General features: G+C 45.9%; 1 protein-coding gene across 4 annotated transcripts in view; it reads left to right on the top strand.

The window, feature by feature from the left end:
* The first annotated feature begins 2380 nt into the window (after positions 1 to 2380).
* Positions 2381 to 21874, top strand: part of LOC140425488 (collagen alpha-6(VI) chain-like) — a 175389-nt gene continuing 155895 nt past the window's right edge. Inside the window, exons 1-3 of one of the 4 annotated variants that reach the window (XM_072509806.1) lie at positions 2381 to 2414; positions 9538 to 9621; positions 12071 to 12685. In XM_072509806.1, coding sequence (XP_072365907.1) covers positions 9555 to 9621; positions 12071 to 12685 — 682 coding nt within the window. In that variant the 5' untranslated portion in view covers positions 2381 to 2414; positions 9538 to 9554. Of the gene's footprint in view, positions 2415 to 2975; positions 3094 to 9537; positions 9622 to 12070; positions 12686 to 21874 lie in introns of those variants that run through there. The other 3 variants (XM_072509808.1, XM_072509805.1, XM_072509807.1) reach the window with 3 other exon arrangements.

The following is a 21874-nucleotide window of genomic DNA, read 5'->3' on the forward strand; positions in this document are numbered from 1 at the left end:
AAGTCTACCCATCGTTGATACTAGGTGAATTGGCTAAGGGCGAAATGTGTTGGGTAGAGGGGAGGGGGTATGGATTGGCATAAGTTGGCATATGGGCTACAGAGAGCCATGGGGATGAGTGGGAGGCATGAGTTGGCATGTGGGGTTTGAATGACCATGGGGTTGTGTAGAGGGTCAGAGAGTGGTGGTGTATGATTTCGAGGAACGATGGGGGTGGGTATGAGAGACCATAGGCATTGGGCACAGCGCATGGGGTGGCATTGTTTGGCATGGATGGGAAAGGTGGAAGTGTGGGGGCGAGGGGTAGGAGCTGGTAAGATGCTTTGTACTTTATACATTTTGTTTAATGACTTCAACAAAGTGCTGGGGCACAGAGGCATACCTTTTGCCAGCCCGTCTCCGCACCCAGCAGCCTCTGCACCTATTCCGGGATATGGTGGGCCCAAATTCTAATCGAGTTCAACCCACCCCACCGGGAATGAAAACCTGACATTCCAAGCCTCTCTATTCAGACTCAGGCTTGAGAAGCTGAGAAATGTCTGCGCCGCCAACCTGGGAGCGGGAAATCCAGGCATAAGAGAGAACCGGAAAGATTCCTCAGGCACAGAGAGTTATGAGGCTGTGGAATGTATTCCTAGATTTAGTGAATAAAGCTGAGAACATATAAAACATTAAGAAGAAATTGTTGAAGGAAAGAGAGATGGATAGGTCTGGGAACAAGGCGGACACACCATATCATAAGTGCTGTAACCTTCAAGGTCTCAATTCTACATTCTCACCTCCCCGCCACATCCTTTGATTTCCTGAGAGTCCAAAGATCTGTGTCATAACCCACAAGTAACTTACGAGTGGGAAAAAAAATTCTCCGTGAACCTTGCAGAATACCAGCTCCCCCGTCCCAGCAGGACCTCTAATCAATATTTAGCTGTTGTATACATAAAGCCGGCCAGTTAGGCACTGGCAAGGCAGACCCAGTTGGGATCTACCATGTGATGCATATATTAGTTATTATAAATAGACTAAACTTCTTTGAACTACTTGGTGTGGACTCCTTCGCGGCCTTATAAAAATCTATCTGCCCCATCCTTAAATATAGTCAACAATGGAACATTCACAAACCTCAGGGGTAGAGAATTCCAAAGACTCACAACCCTTTGAGAGAAGAAATTTCTCATCCTCTCAGTCCTAAGCGATTGGTGCCTCACCCAGGCCCTGTGCTGTCTTGTTGTAGATTCCTCAACTAGCGGAAGCAGCCTCTCATTTGCGGCCCTGCCAATGCGGGGCCTTCGGATCCTCAACGCTTCAATGAGATCACCTCTCATTCTTCATAGACTAAACCCATGTGGTTATACGGGTTCCCTGACAGCAGCCCTTGAGTTTCATCAACTGTGAGGGCTTCCATTCCGTCAACATGAAGTTGGTGTGTGACAATTGGAAGCACATCTTGAATGTTTGTGCACTGTTCCCTGGAGTTGCCATGACTCCCACATCCTTAGTAGCTCCCAGGCGCCTTGGATTTTCGAGAGGCAGGAACGTCTGCAGCGATGATTGATGGTGGATAAGGGTCCTTCCATGCCGACCAATGGGAAAGCTGCCGCCGGAGTCACCCGCTACCACACTTAGTCTCAAAAATGGAGATTTACACCCTCCATGAACTGCGTTTGGCAGATGCTCAATGAGAGTGCGCACGCGCCCCTCTCTCAATATGGCGGCCCACCCTTTCAAAGAAAAGCTCATCACTCGCACTTTCATCCCAACTGCTAGTTGAAGCAAAAACCGAAACATGTATTTTCAAACCCTTTAGAAGGCTGACTCTACATTTCAGTCTCATGTACCAAATTAAACACAAAGGCTGGATGTTACAGTATTGTTCAAAAGTGTAAACACCATGTGAGTGTACATGCAATGGGTTATCATTATGGACCTTTAAAGTCACTTGTAGCTCCCACACATTTACAGTGCAGAAGGAGGCCATTCAGCCCATCGAGTCTGCACTGGACCTCAGAAACTGCATCCCAACATTGTACCTCAAACAGTCCAGTCTTGTTTATCCAACCAAGAGTCGACCTGTGACTGTTTTCTCATGAAGAGCCCCTTGAAAATGAAGCGCAGGTACACGCATGAACAAGTTAATCATGACTCCAAATATTATTTGGGTTTTATTTTGACCAGTGATGTCCTTCGCCAATCCTGACATTATTAAAGTGGCCTCCTCCATTAGTTTGGGTTTTAAAATTCGGCCAGTATGCCAAGGGTTAATTGGTCCTGTTTTGCTGCTGCCGGGAGGTTCTCACTAGTATTGGTAGGAGAATAGGGAGGAGGAGTTTCTCAGAGCTTTATTAATGTGAAAGCTGCCTGCAAGCTTGGAGTGTCAGAACCTCCTGTTACAGGACAGCTGTAAATTGTCTGGAGTGGTAAGCATTATTTTACATTTAAAATGTTGGCTTAACGCATGTCGAATAAAAAGTATAAACATTACATGGACAGACTTTATCTTTGCCAATCAGATGCATGATAATTCAACAGTGCAGTTTATATGACGAAAATTGGTATAGTTATCGAATGTGAAATTTTTCAAAGGCACTACATATTAAACAAATTTGCTAAATATGTACAAGCTTTTACATAAGAACGAACATGAAAAATGATTTCTCGTTTTAAATTGAAATGTTTTTCTCTGCTATGTAATCTGTTTCACAGCTATGTTTTAAATGTGGGAATTAATATGACTTCCAGGAAAGTTTCATGTTATCTATTGCTCTTTGGATCAGATCACCCATGTTATGATGTTTCTGTGATCATGACTTTTATTTATGTTGCATATTTGAGATCTTTGTCTGGACTCTAATTATTGATTTCTATATCTGGATCTCTCATGTATTTCTCTTGGGCATTTTTAAAACTCAAAACTAAGTTTTATCTTCAAATTAACAGAATAGTTGCGTGGTTTTAATCAGATGTTTTTGATCAAAACAGATTATTCTTAACAGCAACCTTTCCAACAAAAGCTAATCACTCATTCTTTAATTTCCAACTGGTGGCTGTAAAGAAGGTTGAATCATGTATTAAACAAACTCCTTCAGAAAGCTCAAGGTAAACTTCAGTCCCATTTATCAAAATAAAAGCAAAGACAGGACGTTACAATATTTGAGAAAGAGTGGAAACGTGACCCAGACTGGATCAGAATTGAATGGCAAAGTGACAATTGTGTTTTAAGTTTTCAGTCACATCATATCGTTTCTTGAGTATATACTGGCGACATGTGTATTTCATAACATTATTCACATGTTGTTTCTGTAATTAAAATGGCATTTTGTATAGCATGGGGAGAGGGAGGAGGCCATGTTTAACAGTCACAGAGTGGGATAGTAGAAGATTACAATTTCATTTGCTTCAGGCAAATTGTTGATTTTAAAACTTAATTTGAAACTTCTATTGAAGTAGTCAAGTAAATTAATTGACAAATGTGCAACTTGTGAGAATATTATGGAAAGGACAAGTAAATCCTGTCAATCACAAAACATTTGCAGTACTGATCCTTTAATCATCAGTAATAAGCCACTTAAAGAACGTAAACATTAGTAGGTTCTTCAATTGTAGCCATCTCAGATGGCCACCTGCAAAGGACCATGGGAATTATGGCCAACCCAGGACTCAGACAGACTCAGAACTTGTGTGTGTATTTGCAACCCAGATAGCTAGACGCGATCGAAACCCCCGCTCGTTTTCATTCTAATGGCCCATTTTCCCAGAACAAAAGAACAGATACAGACTAATCGACGCCACTCCCTTTACTCAGGGAGCCCAAACAGCCAAGGTCAATGACCGCTAAGGACACGCCCATCCATCAAGGCATCCGCCCCTTTATTGGCCAAAATTGAAGGCAGTGATCGAAGCCTGTCGAATTATTGGGTCCAAGTTAAGGACCACCCCAAAGAGCGTGAAATCCCAGAGGGATAAGAAGAGACACAGCCATGTGCTCGGTCTCTCTTGGATCTGGCCTATGTCAACCCAAGTGCAGCATAACGACCAGACAGACAAGTTCAAAATCAACGATCCCTACCAGACGGATGAGCCCAGCAGAAACAGAGCCACTTCTTCCACCCAGCCATGCAAGATCCGGACAAAGGCCTTGTCCATCTGCATAGAGCCGGTTGCCCTGAAGTGAAGTATAGGTTATTATAGTTGTTAGGTGTAGTGTAAATAAACCATCTTTGAACTTGAACTGACTAACTGGTTGTGTGGTCCTTTGATTGATATCCGGTAAAGCCTTGGGGTGGTATCATTTGATACCTGGCGACTCTAAAGAGCATCATTATTAATTGGCAACATTATTGGTGACTCTGGTGGCAATTGGCAACACCATCTAGCTGAGGGTTGTACAATTTCTGTGAGAAATGGACTAACCCCAAACACAGAACATCAATTTTACCAACTAGACTCTGAAAGTATTTTTCAAAGCTACAATGGAATGACCTGAGCAAGTGTTTGGTAAAACAGGTAAAAGGAGGCACTGTTGTGGATCAAATAATGCATTGAGTTGGTAACATCCCAGCGACTCTAGGGATTTGATGGCAGGTTCATAAAATGTTCTGATTCTCCATTCCACCGCCAGTGCACCCACACCCGTGGGTTTTCCGGTGGCGTTGGGTGGCCACAATGGGAAATTCCATTGGCTGTTGGTGGGAGTAGAGAATCCCATTGTTGGCGGCGGCACGCCACCAAGAAACATGCGGCTGGGGAGGTGGAGAATTCACCCCAGAGTTAACATTTTGAGTCCATATAACTCTTCTTCAGAGCTGAAGCGGGGTAGAAGTGTGATGGATTATACAGTTGGAGATGGGGGTGGAGAAGGTGAGGCAGAATAGAACGTCAGGGATAGGTCGGAGCTAAGCAGAGATTGACAAGATGTCACGAACACAAGGCAAAGTTGATGTTAATGGTAACATTAAGGGCTAAAGTACTGATAGTGACATAAAGGTAAGATATCAAAATGTGTTAAAAGGAGAACAAATCAAAAGCAAAACAAAACAGATGGCCTTGTGGATGGGGGAAGAATGGGGGAGTTGTGGGTGTTTGCAAATTCCACAGTGTTTTCCTTGGAAGTATAGCAAGACATGAGAGAGTTCTGCCCCAGCTAAGATGCATGATAAATTCCGATGGAACTGAGGCCAAGTAAAAGATGCTCTCACCTCCTCCGCCCCATTCTGGAGATGGAGAATGAATGAAAATGACAGGCTAATAAGGTATGATATTATTAGTGAGAAATCCTCCAAGTTCTGCACCTGACTTGTCTCACGCCAAAGTAAAGCAATCTTGAATTGCCTATACGCCATAAACTAGTAGGAAACCTTATCCTAAGAAATATAGGATAATTTCTCCTCGTTTTCCAGGGTAGAAGGTGATGAATCTCTGTTAACCTCTTAGTGGTAGGTGTTATCCTATGCTGCCTTGGCTAATGATACCTACCTGTATCTTTACTCACTGCTGCAGAACCAAGGTATAATGAGACCCATGACAGGTCTCCTATAATTATGCACTACACCGTGGATATTTTGAAGACATGTTTCCATGTGCACATGGAGTTGGCTTTGTGGTGGGGCTGTGACAGTCCTCACACCAATATTTTCCGAGTGGTCATAGCATGCTATATCCTGCATAACCTTGTCTTGATGAAAGAACTTTCAATGGTGACTCCATGAGAAAGATAAAACAAAGGTCAAAGCTTAGCAACCCTTTTACTAACCTCAGTAGCAGAAGAAATAAGACATGGACCAAAGGAGCTGAAGAGAGGCAGATGATACCAGGGGTGAGATTTTCCAGTCACGCCCACCCGAGACTGGAAATTCCCGCCCGAGGTCAATGGGCCTTTAAACCAACCATCAAATTCTCCCGGGGTAGTAAATAGATCTGATAAACCCTCTTCTCCAATCCTCTTTCAACAATCTCCAACAACATTGAAACACAAAATACGAGCAAAGAACAAACATACATCTGAACACTGGGCTAAACATCACAGAGTGTTTTAACTCCATCCCTGCTGGAAGTGTTACCACAAAGCTCCACCATAACTCTTAAGCCCTGACTTTAACTCTGCCGTGAAATTTTTTGAAAAATTATTTTAAAAATCTTCAACTGAAATTCTGTAATTTGTGAGGAAAACGGCTTTAAAATTGAGGCCAGCTTCCAAGGTGAAGGTGAGACAGCAAACAAGGCCCCATCAAGGAAGTGTGATGTGAGAGAGAGATTTCCAGTAATCTGCAGACATGAAAACCCAACACGAAGGAAGATATTAAAAATGAAAAATGCTGGACTTTAATCAGCTGTAATCGTGTTAAAACACTGGGGAACTGCCCGCCAGCCAGGATATACAACCAACAGACACCCAAAACTCCTGTGCCGGGTGCAAGAACTTCATCCTCTGTTGGTTTAGGAAATGTGTCAGTCGTTTCTGAGATCAGACATCAAAATAGGATTACTTGTTCGACAACAATGTCTACAGCAGACATGATTTAAAAAAAAATTTAGAGTACCCAATTCTTTTTTTCCCAATGAAGGGGCAATTTAGCGTGACCAATTCACCTACCCGGCACAGCTTTTGGGTTATGGGGGTGAGACGCACGCAGACACGGGGAGAATGTGCAAACTCCACACGGACAGTGACCGGGGGCAGGGATTGAATCAGGTCCTCGGCGTCGTGAGGCAACAGTGCTAACCACTGTGTCACCATGCCACCCTATAGCAGTTATGATAATCGAATTCCTTTGGAATGTACATCAACAGCAGGGCTTTAAGAATTGAGTTTTTACCAAGTCAAAGAAGGCACCATCAGAGGTTTTAGAAAAAGACTTCAGCAGAGAAACAGGCTGAAGATCTCCCTCTTTTTCTCTCCCTCTATCTCACCCTGGGAATTAGCACACTGTGCAGTTCAAGAAGTTAGCATACCCAAAATCTACCAACGAACCGAGATCTTGTAGGAATTGTTAACTGCCTGCTCCAAGGAGTCAGATACCTTAAACCAACCAGAATGTTTAGCAATCTTCACCTCGAAGACAAGCAACGGATTTCTAATTGTATATTCCTTTGACTTTTTGTTGGATTATAACTTTCCTTACTTCTGATAATTGGATGAGACTTTGCGTCTTTTGTTATTTTCCCTCAGGTTTAGTGACAAATCAACTTGCTCTTTGCTTGACTGAAGAACACATAATTTTATTAGATCCTTATTGTTCACTGAATAGACAGCAAAAAATACATCTGGATTCCGAAAATAGATTTAAAACGTTTTTCTTGTAAGAATGAGGGGGAGGAGGAGGAATTCAGCCGCTCGAGCCTGCAACGCCGTTCAATACAACTACGGCTGATCTCACCTCGGCCTCATCTCCACCTTCCTGCCCTCTCCCCGTGACTCTTCATCCCGCTGCTAATTAAAAAATGATCCATCTCCTCCTTAAATTTGTTTAGGGGTCTGATTGCACTCTGGGGTAGAGAATTCCACAGATTCATGACCCTTCGAGTGAAGTAATTCCTCCTCATTTCTGTTTTAAATCTGTAACTCCTTAACCTAAAAAGTTGGCCTCTCGTTCTAGAATGTCGAACAAGGGGAAACATCCGCTCTATGTCTACCCTGTCAATCCCTTTCAGCATCTTATATAGTTCAATTAGATCTCCTCTCATTGTTCTCAATTCCAGCGAATGTAGGCCTAAACTGTGCCCAACCGAGGAGGCTGAATAGAGGGAAGACAGTTCACTCATCCTCACTTGCTGTCATTACTCTCATACCTGATGAGCATGAGGTGTGCAGGGGATTAGAATACTTGAGGCAACTTGATCATCAGATCTTCACTGGCTGGCTTTGTACCATATGACACTTTGACAGGCTCTCTCTGGCTAACCAGAGGTGCTCCCTCACCAGTGACATGAGATTCTGATGATATCAGTCAGTCAGAACCCGCCTGCATTTTTATGATAGGCAGTCAAATATGGAATACAATTCTACTCTCCACAGAAGCACTGGGTGCAAAGGAAAAGCAGGTCAAGGAGGAGGTTGAAAGGGTAAGCTCATTTTTATCAAGTGGATTCCTTGTTGGCTGGGGAGGAGGAACATTTGTCTGGGCCCCACAAGGAAACCTAGAATCCAGGCTTCGTCTAATCATGATCACTTGCACCTCCAGCCACTTACCTAAATGTCTGGAATTATCCTCATTGATCTTCAAGCCCGTCTCACGATTGCTCACCAGACTGACGCCATTGACACAGAACAAGGCAGTAGTCTGGTCTGGTAAGTATAAATGAGGGTCGGGAATTGAAATGGCCAGACACAACTTTAAACTCTATTGGAAATGCCACAGAGTAGGATGTCAGTAATTATCTTGACCTCAAGACTGAGAGCTAGCCTGCATCTCAAAGTTCCTGGCTCCCAGCACCTTTGGGGAGGAGGGGGGGGGGAACAAAGGGGGCAGGGAGGGGGAAGTTTTTGGGGGTGGGTGGGGTGGGGTGGTGCAACCATGGTCTAGGGCAGTGTTTTTCATGCTTTTTCTCCCGTGACTTTTGCCAACTGGACAATCTTCGCAGCCCACACCGGCTGATCTTCGCAACCCACGTTGGCCGATCTTCGCGACACATGCCACGTTCACTTATCTTGAATGGAAAAGGGGAGCCTGCGTGGTCCTCATGATCACACTTGAATCAGGTTCAAAGGAGTAGAGGGCAATGAGCATATCAGGTGCAGACTTCAGCCAGTTCCTTTGTGTCGTCTTCATCTTTATGTAAACAGAAAATCAAACCTTGCACATGTAGGTCGTTGTGAAGGGCAATAGCAACAAAATGCTTGTTTTACTCAGCACTAGATACTCCTGAGAGATGATACTCCAGAATGCTGACAGCCTTGTGGACTTTTGGTGTGTTTTAATGTGGTATCTCAGGTCAGCTACAGCAGCATAGTCTTTCAATTTGGAGTCACCCGTAAGTTAATAACTGACTCTGGGGTCTCAACCTCAAAAGGAATCTTTCACCCAACACTTCTCTTTCAAAATTTGAAACCTCTCCTCTCATTTGCCAGTATTTCCCTGCATAAAATACACGCGGGCTTTGCCTCTCAGACCACTCAGAGGCCCCCGATTGCCTGGGAGACAGCCCAAGTGTCGGTACGCCTGGTCCACGTTTGCTAACTCTGGTGCCAACATATTTAGGTGAGCTTAACTGCACACTTAAATATGCAAATCTGAATCCCATTGAGGGTGGGCTGCAGGTCGTGACGCCTCTCGAGCCATCGTTAGATTTCGCTGGGCGTAGCGAGTGTCGTAAATCTCGCGAGATGCCTCATGCGAGATTTACCAGCCTCGTCGCATCCCAAGTCGGGCACGCTGAGACCGTTAGATCGCGCCCATGGTCTTTTGAGCCAGCTTTCCACTCTAGGATCTTCCCGTCCAGTTCTAAAATCAGCTGGGATTGGAACACATGATTGAATATATAACTAACAATCTATCAGAATTTAAGAAATATATGTTTACTCTTTTCCTTTATGTTTTTTGACAGGACAAGCACTTGCCAACATGCGGCCGTTTGAAGCCTCCTTCCTTCTGCCAATATATCTATATCTTACCAGCTCTCAGCAACATGGTATTTAAGTATAATTTACATTAATTGACACTAAATCGTAAACTTAATGAAAAACATTCCGGAGATGTTCTTTTCAATTCTTCTTCCATGTATTAAAAACATTAAATCTGAAGATACGGTTGATTTTATGCCCAAGAATACTTGAAGGTCCATGGGTTAGTTTGATATGCTTTTTAATAGGATTTGGGTTCAAAAAATTCTCCAGAGAACAGCTCTGAGATTCTCAATTTGTTTTTACGGACCATTCCTTTGCATTTTACAGCAAAAGCTAGGTTCTGTCTTTTCCAGTATTCTGTATACAATTTGCTGCTAATGGTTGGGTCTACAATTAACCTGATTATTGGTTACCAAAAAGGCTGAACTATGTACTGGTTGCTATTATCAAAACCTAACAAATGCTGTAGCAGCCCAATTCTATGAGATAAAAATACAAATTTTGCAATCAGTCTGTCCAGAATTTGGGGATATGCAAACCTAATTTAATAAAATTGTGGTAAAATGGTGACTACTTCAAAGAAAAAGTATATGTGTAGTGTACTGCTCATTCAAAAATTGCTTAATTCAAATTGCCCTTAATAATAATTTGGGCAGCACAGTAGCATTGTGGATAGCACAAATGCTTCACAGCTCCAGGGTCCCAGGTTCGATTCTGGCTTGGGTCACTGTCTGTGCGGAGTCTGCACATCCTCCCCGTGTGTGCGTGGGTTTCCTCCGGGTGCTCCGGTTTCCTCCCACAGTCCAAAGATGTGCGGGTTAGGTGGATTGGCCATGCTAAATTGCCCATAGTGTCCAAAATTGCCCTTAGTGTTGGGTGGGGTTACTGGGTTATGGGGATAGGGTGGACGTGTGGACCTTGGGTAGGGTGCTCTTTCCAAGAGCCGGTGCAGACTCGATGGGCCGAATGGCCTCCTTCTGCACTGTAAATTCTATGATTCTATGAATAACAATCTTTATTGTCACAAGTAGGCTTACATTAACACTGCAATGAAGTTACTGTGAAAACCCCCTAGTCGCCACATTCTGGCGCCTGTTCGGGTACACGGAGGGAGAATTCAGAATGTCAAAATTACCTAACAGCACGTCTTTCGGGACATGTGAAAGGAAACCGGAGCACCCGGAGGAAACCCACGCAGACACGGGGGACCCTGGCGCTGAGAAGCAACAGTGCTAACCACTGTGCTACCATGCCGCCCACGGTGCTACTGTGCCATTTTAGCACAATTGTTCAATTCAAATTTTGTGATAATTCGAATGTTTTGGGGCAAACAAGAAACATTTAATTATTAGCCTCAGAATCGGGATCTGCTGCTTAGCAGTTTGCATTGACAGCTGTACCTAGACCACCCATGCCCCAACACTGACAGACAAGACTTTTAGGTGGCAAGTGGCAAAAAACATTTTTTGTCCCTAACCTAAACCAGGTACATAGAGTAGAATTTTCCCAGAGGGCTCCCCAACCACTCATCGTAACTTCAGTGGGAGATCAGCAGAAACCTTAGCCAAGCGGTGTTCACACCATTTTTCTGAGGTCTCTGCCTATCTTATGCCGCGATTATCATGAGAGGGCCCCTGTGTTAATTACTGGCCTTGTTTTTATTCTTTTTTAAAATTTAGAGTACCCAATTCATTTTTTCCAATTAAGGGGCAATTTAGCATGGCCAATCCACCTAGCCTGCACATCTTTGGGCTGTGGGGGCGAAACCCACACAACACGGGGAGAATATGCAAACTCCACACGGACAGTGACCCAGAGCTGGGATCGAACCTGGGACTTCGGTGCCGTGAGGCAGCAGTGCTATCCACTGCGCCACCGTGCTGCCCCTTGGCCTTGGTTTTTTGATTCAGAATGCTGTCTTATATTTCTTATTCATTTGCAGCTTGTGGATTCATAGAATCATAAAATCCTTATGGTGCAGCAGGAGGCCATTCAGCCCATTGAGTTTACACCAACCCTTTGAAAGAACACCCTACCTAGGCCCAATCCCCCACCCTATCCCCGTAACCCACCTAACCCTTAGACACTAAGGGGCAATTTAGCATGGCCAATCCACCTAACCACCTGAACTGTACATCTCTGGACTGTGGGAGGAAACCAGAGGACCCGGACGAAACCCACGCAGACACGGGAGGAACATGCAAACTCCACACAGGCAGTCACCCAAGGCCGAAACAAACCCTGATCCCTGGTGCTGCGAGGCAGCAGTGCTAACCACTGTGCCACCATTCCATTGCACACTTAATGACTGAACTGAGTTCAGAGTTTCTGAAACTCCATCTGATTGAGGATGGAATTACATAACCACTTATAACCTTCATCTGCAGGTTACAAGGTGATGAAGCCATGGGGTTAAGGGTCTGTAAAATGGGAATTAAAAGATTAATTTTGCTCGGTCATACTCAAGCGTTCAAGTTTCCTTCTTGACATTAAATTTTCTTCCCCCTTAATTAGCAGTTCATGCTGAATCTGTTGCTGACATTGCGTTTCTGGTTGATGGATCTCAAAATATGGGACGCCAAGAATTTAAGCAGACACGGGCTCTCATTTTAAGAACTGTCACCAAGCTGAATATCGGGCAGGAGGCATTCAGGATCGGCCTTGCTCAATACAGTGATGGTCAACACATGGAGTTTGTATTCAATACATTTTCAACCAAAAGGGATGTACTGAATCACATAAAGAAAAGGTTCCAGTTTAAAGATGGACCCTCACTCAAAACAGGCCTGGCTTTGGATTTTCTGCACAAAACATTCTTCACGCCTGCGGCTGGAAGTCGAAAGAATGAAGGCATTCCTCAGATTGCAGTACTGTTTACATCTGCACCGTCAGAAGATAGCGTTGAAAGTTATTCTGCATCTTTACGAAAAGATGGTGTGATCGCTATTGCCATCGGTGTAAAGAATTCAGACTTAAGTGAGCTCCAGAAGGTTGCCTATCTCGGAAGTTCTCCATTTGTTTTCAAGATGGACACCTTTGTTGGTTTTACAAATTTATCAGCCATTTTGACTGAAACAATACAAAATATTCCTGAAGTCGTCAGGCCGGAGAGAACAGAGCTACCAACAGGTAAAGCCAGATTGCTTCTCTTTCATTCAGATTGAATTTCTTTGTCATTGCAGTGATTTTTTTCCCCCACTGTTTTGCTTCAAATTGTGTTAAATGTTATCCACCACGTAAGAAAAATGTTCAAAGAAAATCAAATTGGTATTAATTACAAAAGTTCACTATTTAAAGAGTTATTGGACTTTAAAAATAATTAAAGAAGCAATAGTTTTTGAAAAATAATGCCTCTGATTTGACTGTGAAAGGTCAGGTCAGCACCACAAATGTTTTCTGATGTCTATTTAGAATAAAAGACGAAGTTCCCTCGTAATACAGGCATTAATCAGGATTAATAGCCAAAGTGATCAACTTTAGTGTCCGTAACATGCATTGAAAATAAAATCTGTAAAAAAATGATTTGAGGTGCCTGCAAAAAAAAGTAAATAAATCGGCAGAAGTTAGTTTGCACTGGATGTCAAATTGGAGGAGGGAAGATTGATAAGAGATTTGATGGGAGTGTTTAACATCAGGAGTGGTCTACGGGGAGTAGATAGACGAAAACAGCTTTCATTCGCAGAATTGTTGGGAATCAGAGGGTACTGAGTTAATGTGTTCGGCAAAAGAATCAAGGGTAGCGCAATAAATCTTTAATTCGGATCAGTAATGCACAGCCTGACTTCAACAAGGAATTGGATAAGCAGCTGATGGGCTATGGGGAAAAGGGCTGGGGCATGGGGCTTGTTGAGTTGTGCTTGCAGAGATTGGCACAGACCTGACAGGCCAACTGGCCTCCTTCCATCTGCGCTGGAACAATTGAACTCCTTACGTTGGCGATCATGTTTGGTCAATTATAGACACACTCGCGGCTTCAAATCTAAGCAAATTGAAATAAGGTGGCAAGAATTTGCAAATGAGGATTATATCACACTGGTTAATTGTAGAGGCACATCCTTATTGAACTAGCCTTTATTTCGCTAAAATTGTATTTCACAAATCTCATTATATGATATATTGCTTGACTTTTTTTTAAACGATAGATGATGCACTTAATAATGGCCATACATTTTTTTAAAAATGGAAGAGCTATATTTTTGTCTGATTTCGACAGAATGCACCTAATAATAATAATCTTTTATTGTCACAAGTATGAAGTTACTGTGAAAAGGCCCTAGTCGCCACATTCCGGCGCCTGTTCGGGTAAGCTGGTACGGGAATTGAACCCGCGCTGCTAGCCTTATTCTGCATTACAAACCAGCTGTCTAGCCCACTGAGCTAAACCAGCCCATATATCTATCCATGGTTTCACTCTCATTGTTTTCCTAGTGAGTAAATGGAACAGGATTGGCAATTTTCTGATTATTGCAGCAATGAATGTAGGTGTTAACAGAATACAGATTGGCTTGTACCAGCATAACAGTGTCAAAATCAGATTCCCTCCTCAAACAAAATCACATTGTTTAGTGCCAAAATAAATTTATTTTCAGTGGAAGAGTTACAAATACTTGGGGCTGCTATAGAGTTCAGATGCACAGTGCCAAGAATTTTGGTACTGCGGTGTTGCCTGAAATTGGCTGGAGGATTGAGTTCCGAAAGCTCTGGCCTCCAGTTGCATTGCACGTTAATTGACAACAGGATCTGACTGCTCTGCACGCTTCCAGTGGACGGTTGTCATGCACGCGATCACATGTGAACCAAAATGGGGTCCTTTGTGCTGCTGCACACATGTTCCATCATGTGTGCCCATGACACGGTGTCAGCTGAATGCTGAGCTCCAAGATGGCCGTGTTGAAACATAATGATTGGCATTGTGATATGTATGCCAACTCTACATATCCCTGGTGGACACTCACTCCACAGAGGCTAACAACCTCAACAATATGGGGTAGGATTTTCCCAGATTTTTTCCAAGCGTTGGTCCCAGCGAGAAAATCGGGTAGAATCCCGCCGGAGCTGACGACAGGAAAACCCGCTGTTTATTCAGCCTCTTTACAGAATTTGTTTTTTCCACGTGATTCATGCTGCGCTCATGGTGGTTTGCCTCTGATTCAGTCGCCTCAGGAAAACCTAACCTCTGCAATCAGTGGGGCACTGCTTTTAAACACCTCCACAGCACTTGTTCCATGTCCAGTCGGGGGGAATGGCTGCCAGGAGGACAACACCATGTTTCACGGAGGGAGCCCTCACCAAACTCCTGGATGGTGTCAAGGAGAGGTGTGACATCCTGTACCAGCGATTGGCCAGATGCCCAACAGTGAAGGTCACCAATCTCACCTGGGATGCTGTGGATGTGACAGTGAGTGCCAGTTCACTCAAGAAGAGGACGAGGACGGGGCTACAGTGCCGAGAGAAGATGAATGACATTCTTCGTGCAGCCTGGGTAAGTCTGCCTCCTCATGTCTCCCGTTGCACTCTTTAACGCACCCATCAGACCTCCACGGTGATCTCTCTCCCAGCCACCTCATGGGGTCCCAACACTTGCCTCCACATCTGAGGGCATGAGCTCCATGGTGCAGAGATTCAACTGCATGGCGCAGCCAATCATGGGAATCCACGAGTGTCAGCGCCAGAGGATGGCAGGGCTGCTGGATCTCACTCCAGCTGCCCCTCTATCCCATGGGGGAGCCCAAGAGTCCCCAGGAGCCTGAGGAAAAGGGGATCTGCAGGAGCACAACAGGTGACATTGAGGGTCATGATCTTACTGTGATGTGGAGATGCCGGCGTTGGACTGGGGTGGGCACAGTAAGAAGTCTTACAACAACAGGTTTGTTTGGAATCACTAGCTTTTGGAGTGCAGCTCCTTCATCAGGTGAGTGAAGAGGTGGGTTCCACAGCCATATATATAGACAAAGTCAATGATGCAAGATGCGAGTCTTGGCAGATAATTACGTTTTTACAGGTCCAGACGGAGCGACTGGAGAGAAGGATAATCACAGGTTAAAGAGGTGTGAATTGTCTCAAGCCAGGACAGTTGGTAGGATTTCACAAGCCCAAGCCAGATGGTGGGGGGTGAATGTAATGAGCCATGAATCCAAGGTCCTGGTTGAGTCCATACCCATGTGTGAGGAACTTGGTTATCAGTTTCTGCTCGGCAATTCTGTGTTGTTGCGTGTCCTGAAGGCCACCTTGGAGTACGCTTACCCGAAGATCAGAGGATGAATGCCCTTGACTGCTGAAGTGTTCCCCAACTGGTAGGGAACATTCCTGCCTGGCGATTGTAGCACAATGTCCGTTCATTTATTGTCGCAGCGTCTGCATGGTCTCGTCAATGTACCACGCCTCAGGACATCCTTTCCTGCAGCATATGAGGTCAAGTCGCAAGAGTATGTACCACGTACCTGGTGGGTGGTGTTCTCATGTATAATGGTGGTATTGTGTAATGTTCAGAAGCGATCTGGACATTGAGGGATTGGTATCCATGGGGAATGCATAGCCACGTGGGTACAGTCAATGACATCTTACACCTGGGGCATGCCTGCTATGCGGGTGAAGCCCATGGCCCAGGTGTCCTGGCTCATCTGGTCTGGTTCAAGCTGATGTACATGTGGGCCTTCACAAATAGCGCATCTGTGACCACCCTTATGCAGTTATGTGTGGCAGATTGGGAGATGCCACACAGAGGGGCTGGTTTAGCTCACTGCGCTAAATCGCTGGCTTTTAAAGCAGACCAAGGCAGGCCAGCAGCACGGTTCAATTCCTGTACCAGCCTCCCTGAACAGGCGCCAGAATGTGGTGACTAGAGGCTTTTCACAGTAACTTCATTTGAAGCCTACTTGTGACAATAAGCGATATTCATTTCATTTCATTACCCGTGTGACCCTGAATCAAGCTGGTGGCATAGAAGTTCAGCATGGTTGTGGCTTTCAGGGCCACAGGCAATAGGTGACATCCCAGTCCACATGGTGCCCACTTTTGAATTACCTGGAACAGGTGGCCCACTGTACCCCAGCACAGATGCAGTCTTCTCTGGCGTTGGACCTCTGATATCTTGAGGTAGGAAGTTCTACGGCGGTACACCTGTGACCAGTAATGTCTCCTTTGAGGCTCTGCGATCTATAACCTTGCATCTGGTGCACCAGTGGGCACTCCACTCCCTCCTCTACAAGGCATTGTTCCTGGCCACGTGCAGCAGCACATCGATGTCCCTACTGCTGATCGATTACAATCAAAAGAATTGCCAGCTTGACAGGCTGCATGATTCTCCAGGATCAAAAACTGAAAGGAAGAGAACATCAAAGTGAACAATGAGGAGCCCTGACAATGCCCTGAACCACACCCTCTCAAGTGCTGGGACATCCAACCATGCATAACCACCTATGTGAGTGCCTTTCCAATGAGCCTCACTCTCTCCCCTTTCATACAATAGCCACTTTCCACATTCGCTGCCCTCAACTCCACCTGAATGAAGCGCTTCGACCCTTGAGCGCCTCAGCGGTCCATGTTCCCCCTCCATGTGTGAAGAGTTAAGGCTGTTGAGTGCATTCAATGGACCTGCATTCTAACCTCATGAGGGAATGTGACACTGCCATCTGGCATCTCCTGAATGGGGTGACTGATGAGTACCTTTACCATAGTGCCTTGTATTGGGGACCACATCTGTGTTACCTCTCTGACATAGAGAAGTTGAATAGTCTTCAATGCTTGCGAGATGTGCTTCAAAAGAGTTATCAATTGGCAACCAATACGCGGCAAACTCATGCATTACAATGCTGACTAAATTGGCACAATTGACTTGTCAAAGAATGGTTTAGAGAGCTGATTAGGCAACTGGCTTCCCCTTGTGACAAGCGAAGCACACCTGATGCATGTGAAGACTGCAATCTGCCATTAACTTCATCCTTGGAGGGAAACCTCGGGAGGGATTCTCCAGTCGCCAATGCTGAAATCGCGTTTGGCGATCTGCCGGAGAATCCCCGTTTACGACCAAATCGGGGGCGGTGCCGCATTCGGGATGACCCGCCCCCTCCAAAGCGGCGTACTCTAGGAGTACGCTGCGCGCCATATCTACGGCCTCAGGACGTTGCCTGAGGCCCAGCCCCCGATGCTCCGCCCCCTACCGGCCAAGTTCCCAATGGCGTCGGTCACTCATGGTCTCATCCATTGGGAACTCGGCATGGCGGCTGTGGATTTAGTCCAGCACCACCACAGTCGGGGAAGGGCTGATCTGCGGGCAGAGGGTGTCGTGTTATTCACCCTGGGGTAACATGGACAGCAACAGGATGCAGATGAACGGTAAAGCATACACCAAATGTAGGCGTTGGTTCAATATGATTTATTGAAATTCTGTAACAATGCACACAGCTGGCTGTGGGTTGACACTCTACTACTCTAAGTGTACTAACTCTAACTTACCAGACCAGGCTAGCTCTGATCCACGAGTAGAAGGTGCTGACTGATATAAACACCCTGACTGTCACTACAGTTGTCACCAGTGGAAAGATGCAGAGTGCTGATGCCTCGTGTGTTTTATAGTTGGAAGCCCCCCTCTGGTGTTCTGTCTGGTGATTGGTTGTGTTCTTTCCTGGATGTTGATTGGGCTAACCTGGGTGTCTGTCACTGCCTGTTTTTACCTCATGATGTGCATGGGTGCATATTGTGACAGAGGGGACTTTGTCAGGGGTTCTGGACACGGTTGGGGGGTGGTCCGGAGCTCGTGAGCTGGCCAAATAGGCGGCACTATTTTGCAGGCAAGGCCCACGAGCAACTGGCGCCATGTTGCACGGCGCAGGCGCTGCAGGCCGCTGCCATGCACATGCGCGGCCACGGACCCGGCAACTCTCCGGGCCGTATCGGCAGCTAAAGCCGGGTGCTCTACGCTGCCTTGCTGCTAGCCCCCAGCCAAACAGAGGATCGGTGGCCATTTTACACCATTTCTTCTATCGTACAACGCCACCGTTCCCACGCCGGTGTGGGGGACATAGTCTCAAGATCGGACAATCCAGCCCCTCAAATCTCCAGCTCTCATGTGCTGCAGATTAAATAAGCCTTTCAACATGAACAGCCAGGCACCCAGACACTAATCCCTGACAGCCTGGCCTCCATAACCAGTGGTCTTGAACATCCAAACGTCTCAAGCGCTGAGGCTTCAAAGTGCAGCCTGAGGATCAGGGTTCATTCTGTCTGCACTTGTCCTCCCACCTTTGTTAGGGTCTTCGGCCCTCACAGTCGCTCCCTGTGCTGACCCTGTGGATTCAACTGCTCCTACTCACTTTCCAGCTGCCACTCTGAAAGGGCAGTCCCTCAGCAGAGATATTGCCAAACGTCCAGCAAGGAGGACACGGGAAGAGCTGACTGCAAACCAGCCATCAGATCCCTTTAAACCTCGGGACTCGCAGCCATGAAGGGCCGCTAAGGCCCGAGATGCCAAGACTGAACCCCCACCCTGAATTGCACTTATCTGGGTCCCCAATAACCTCTCTGGTTCCCCCTCTGCAATTGGCACCCTGGATTGTAATGAATGGTAATAGCGACTTGAGCACTCAAGTCCGATGTCCCCTTCAGAGGTGAGGTCACCAGGTTCTCCCTTTTATACAGCTGTTGAAAATCACATCAGTCCCTGATGAATATTCAGTGAGGGGAGGGAAGATCCGCTGAGAGGGATTCCTAATAATAATCTTTATTAATGTCACAAGTAGGCTTACATTAACACTGCAATGAAGTTACTGTGAAAAGCCCCGAGTCGCCACACTCCGGCACCTGTTCGGGTACACAGAGGGAGAATTCAGAATGTCCAATTCACCTAACGAGCACGTCTCTTGGGGCTTGTGGGAGGAAACCGGAGCACCCGGAGGAAACCCACGCAGACACGGGGAGAACGTGCAGACTCTGCAGAGACAGTGGTCCGAGCCGGGAATCGAACCCGGGTCCCTGGCCCTGTGAAGCAACAGCGCTAACCACTGACCAACCGTGCCGCCCTGAAATAAGATGCTAATGTCTTTAAATGAGGTTCCCCACCTTCCATGGTGGGATTCTCGTCACGTCACTAACGAGGTGTCTGGAAAATCGGGAAATACGATTTTGCTGGCGACAGTCATGTTTCCCGATTCTCACTGTATTTTATGCCCACGCCACCGTTCTCACTGATGGCCAACATGGGCTGAAAATCGCCCCCATGATGTACAGCGTGACTGGCCCTAAAAGTGTGCCTGTGCGCTGTTGACTTCACTTTGGAACTCAATGCTCCAGCCAACAACTTCTCTTTAATTCATAAAGTTGAACATGTGTTAAACAGCAGGTAGGACACCCCCATCCCACCTTCCCCATTTCAGTGAAAGGGTTCATCAGCTACTTGCACATTAGTTGCTGATTGATATTTTATGGCTGTTGCTATGATTGTGCAAGTTTTGGTTGTTTTGTCGAGCTCTCTTAATTGGCTCATATTTACAGGGAATTGTATGGAAGGTGCTGAAGGACTTGGTCCCGATCTCAAGGTCAATGCAAAAACCAATTGCTCCCAACAATAGGTTTACTGGTAATCATATCCCTTAGAACACAGCATGATTGGGAAATTATGAAAAGGGCATGCAAGCCAGGACAAGCTGCTTGAAGAGTGAGGATGAGGAGGGTAAATAAGGTTTCCAGCAGGAGGCCATATGCAGCCAGGGCACTGCATATCAGCTCTGAGAGGTGCCATAACCAAAAGGCATTCCCTCAATGTATAGCTGATGTGTGGCCATACACAGTGCCTTGTGGGCCAATGCTGGGAATCCTGGCAACAACCACAATGCCTTCATTCTGTCACAGTCCGCTGTGCCATTTGAGTTTGAGCCACTGTGACAAAATGAAGGTGATTTAATGAGTCACTGACAACATTGCTGATGATGTTAATATATAAACCACGCACGTGTGGCAGCCTGCCTCCAGCGAAAACCCGCGAGAAAGGTATAGACCACTGGCATCCTGAAAAAATACCTCAGCTCCTTGGACTGCTCCGGACATACCTTGCAGCACTCCACAGGAGGGCAGCCACGGATTTGTGGTGGTCTGTTGTGTGCAGCATAACCTTACCACCATGAGAATTCAACCCTTGTAACCATAAATATGATGATAAACTGCAGAGGAGGAGGAAGAGGAAGGGAAGAGGCAACTTAAACAACGCCGTTTCAATTTGGATGTCCATGAACAACTCACCCAATTACAATACAGTTAACACAACCATAATTCCCAATTCACCAAGTGCCACACTTTACCTTCCATCTGCGGCTGTTAGTGACCATTTAGAATAAAATTCCAAACCAAAATTATACATCAAAGCATGTCATACTGCACACTAGCAAAACTAATCACCTCTGTGTTTAACCAAATTCTATCTCCCATGTAACTTTGCCTGTTCTCGTGCTGCTGTGTAATGCTGCCCCAGTGCCGATGCAGGAGACCTTGGAGGGTGACCTTGAACAGTTCTGGAGCTGGAAGGCTCGAATTTGGACTACAGCATCTGACTATAGTTGGCAGCTCTCTGGACTGACGGGCTGATTGGCAACAGTAAGGGAACGGGTGGACTGGATGCAGTGGGAGGGCGAATGCTGTTATCCTGAGATAGCACAGCAGGGTCACGCTCCAAGAAGACACTGCCGCTGACCAGTGGCAGGCCCTCAGCAGTCTCCGTAATCTGTTGAATGACAGATTGCTGAACTGTTGTGAAAGCTGAATCCCTTTTGTGCACGATGGATGGAATCATGTGACGAAGTGTTTACTTTTAGGAGCTGGGACTACTTCCAGGTCCTGACCCCACAGGGGTCTGCAGTCGGCACTCTGGAGTGATCTTTTAGGCCTCCAGGCTGGGAATGGAGTCCTCCCTTATTCAGCTCTTAATTGCTAATTATTGACTACTTGCAACTGCTGTGTGGATAACCTCCGCTGCTGCTCACCCACCTCTGGTATTATCGCCTGGAGGTTGGAATGTGTCTGGTCACTGATCAGACACCCTAATCTCTAAATTTGCTTTGGTCTTCCCTTCAAACCTGCTTCCCTGGGAGGATTCGGCCCTTTATCCACAGCTGCGATGTCAGCAGACTAATTTGCACGACCGGAGTTTGAACTTTCACTGCAACACCATGACACTGAAGGCTTCTCCAAAGCAATGGAAGCGAAGGCATAAAAAGACAAGCAAAGGGAGCAGAGTAGACCATCCTGCCTCTCAAGGCCTAATCCATCATTCAATATAACCACAGCTGACCTGCTGCTTCAGTCCCAGAGTAAGCTAAGTCTGCAGTATGG

This window comes from Scyliorhinus torazame, chromosome 6 (genome assembly GCF_047496885.1).
Source record: "Scyliorhinus torazame isolate Kashiwa2021f chromosome 6, sScyTor2.1, whole genome shotgun sequence".
Classification (NCBI taxonomy): Eukaryota; Metazoa; Chordata; class Chondrichthyes; order Carcharhiniformes; family Scyliorhinidae; genus Scyliorhinus; species Scyliorhinus torazame.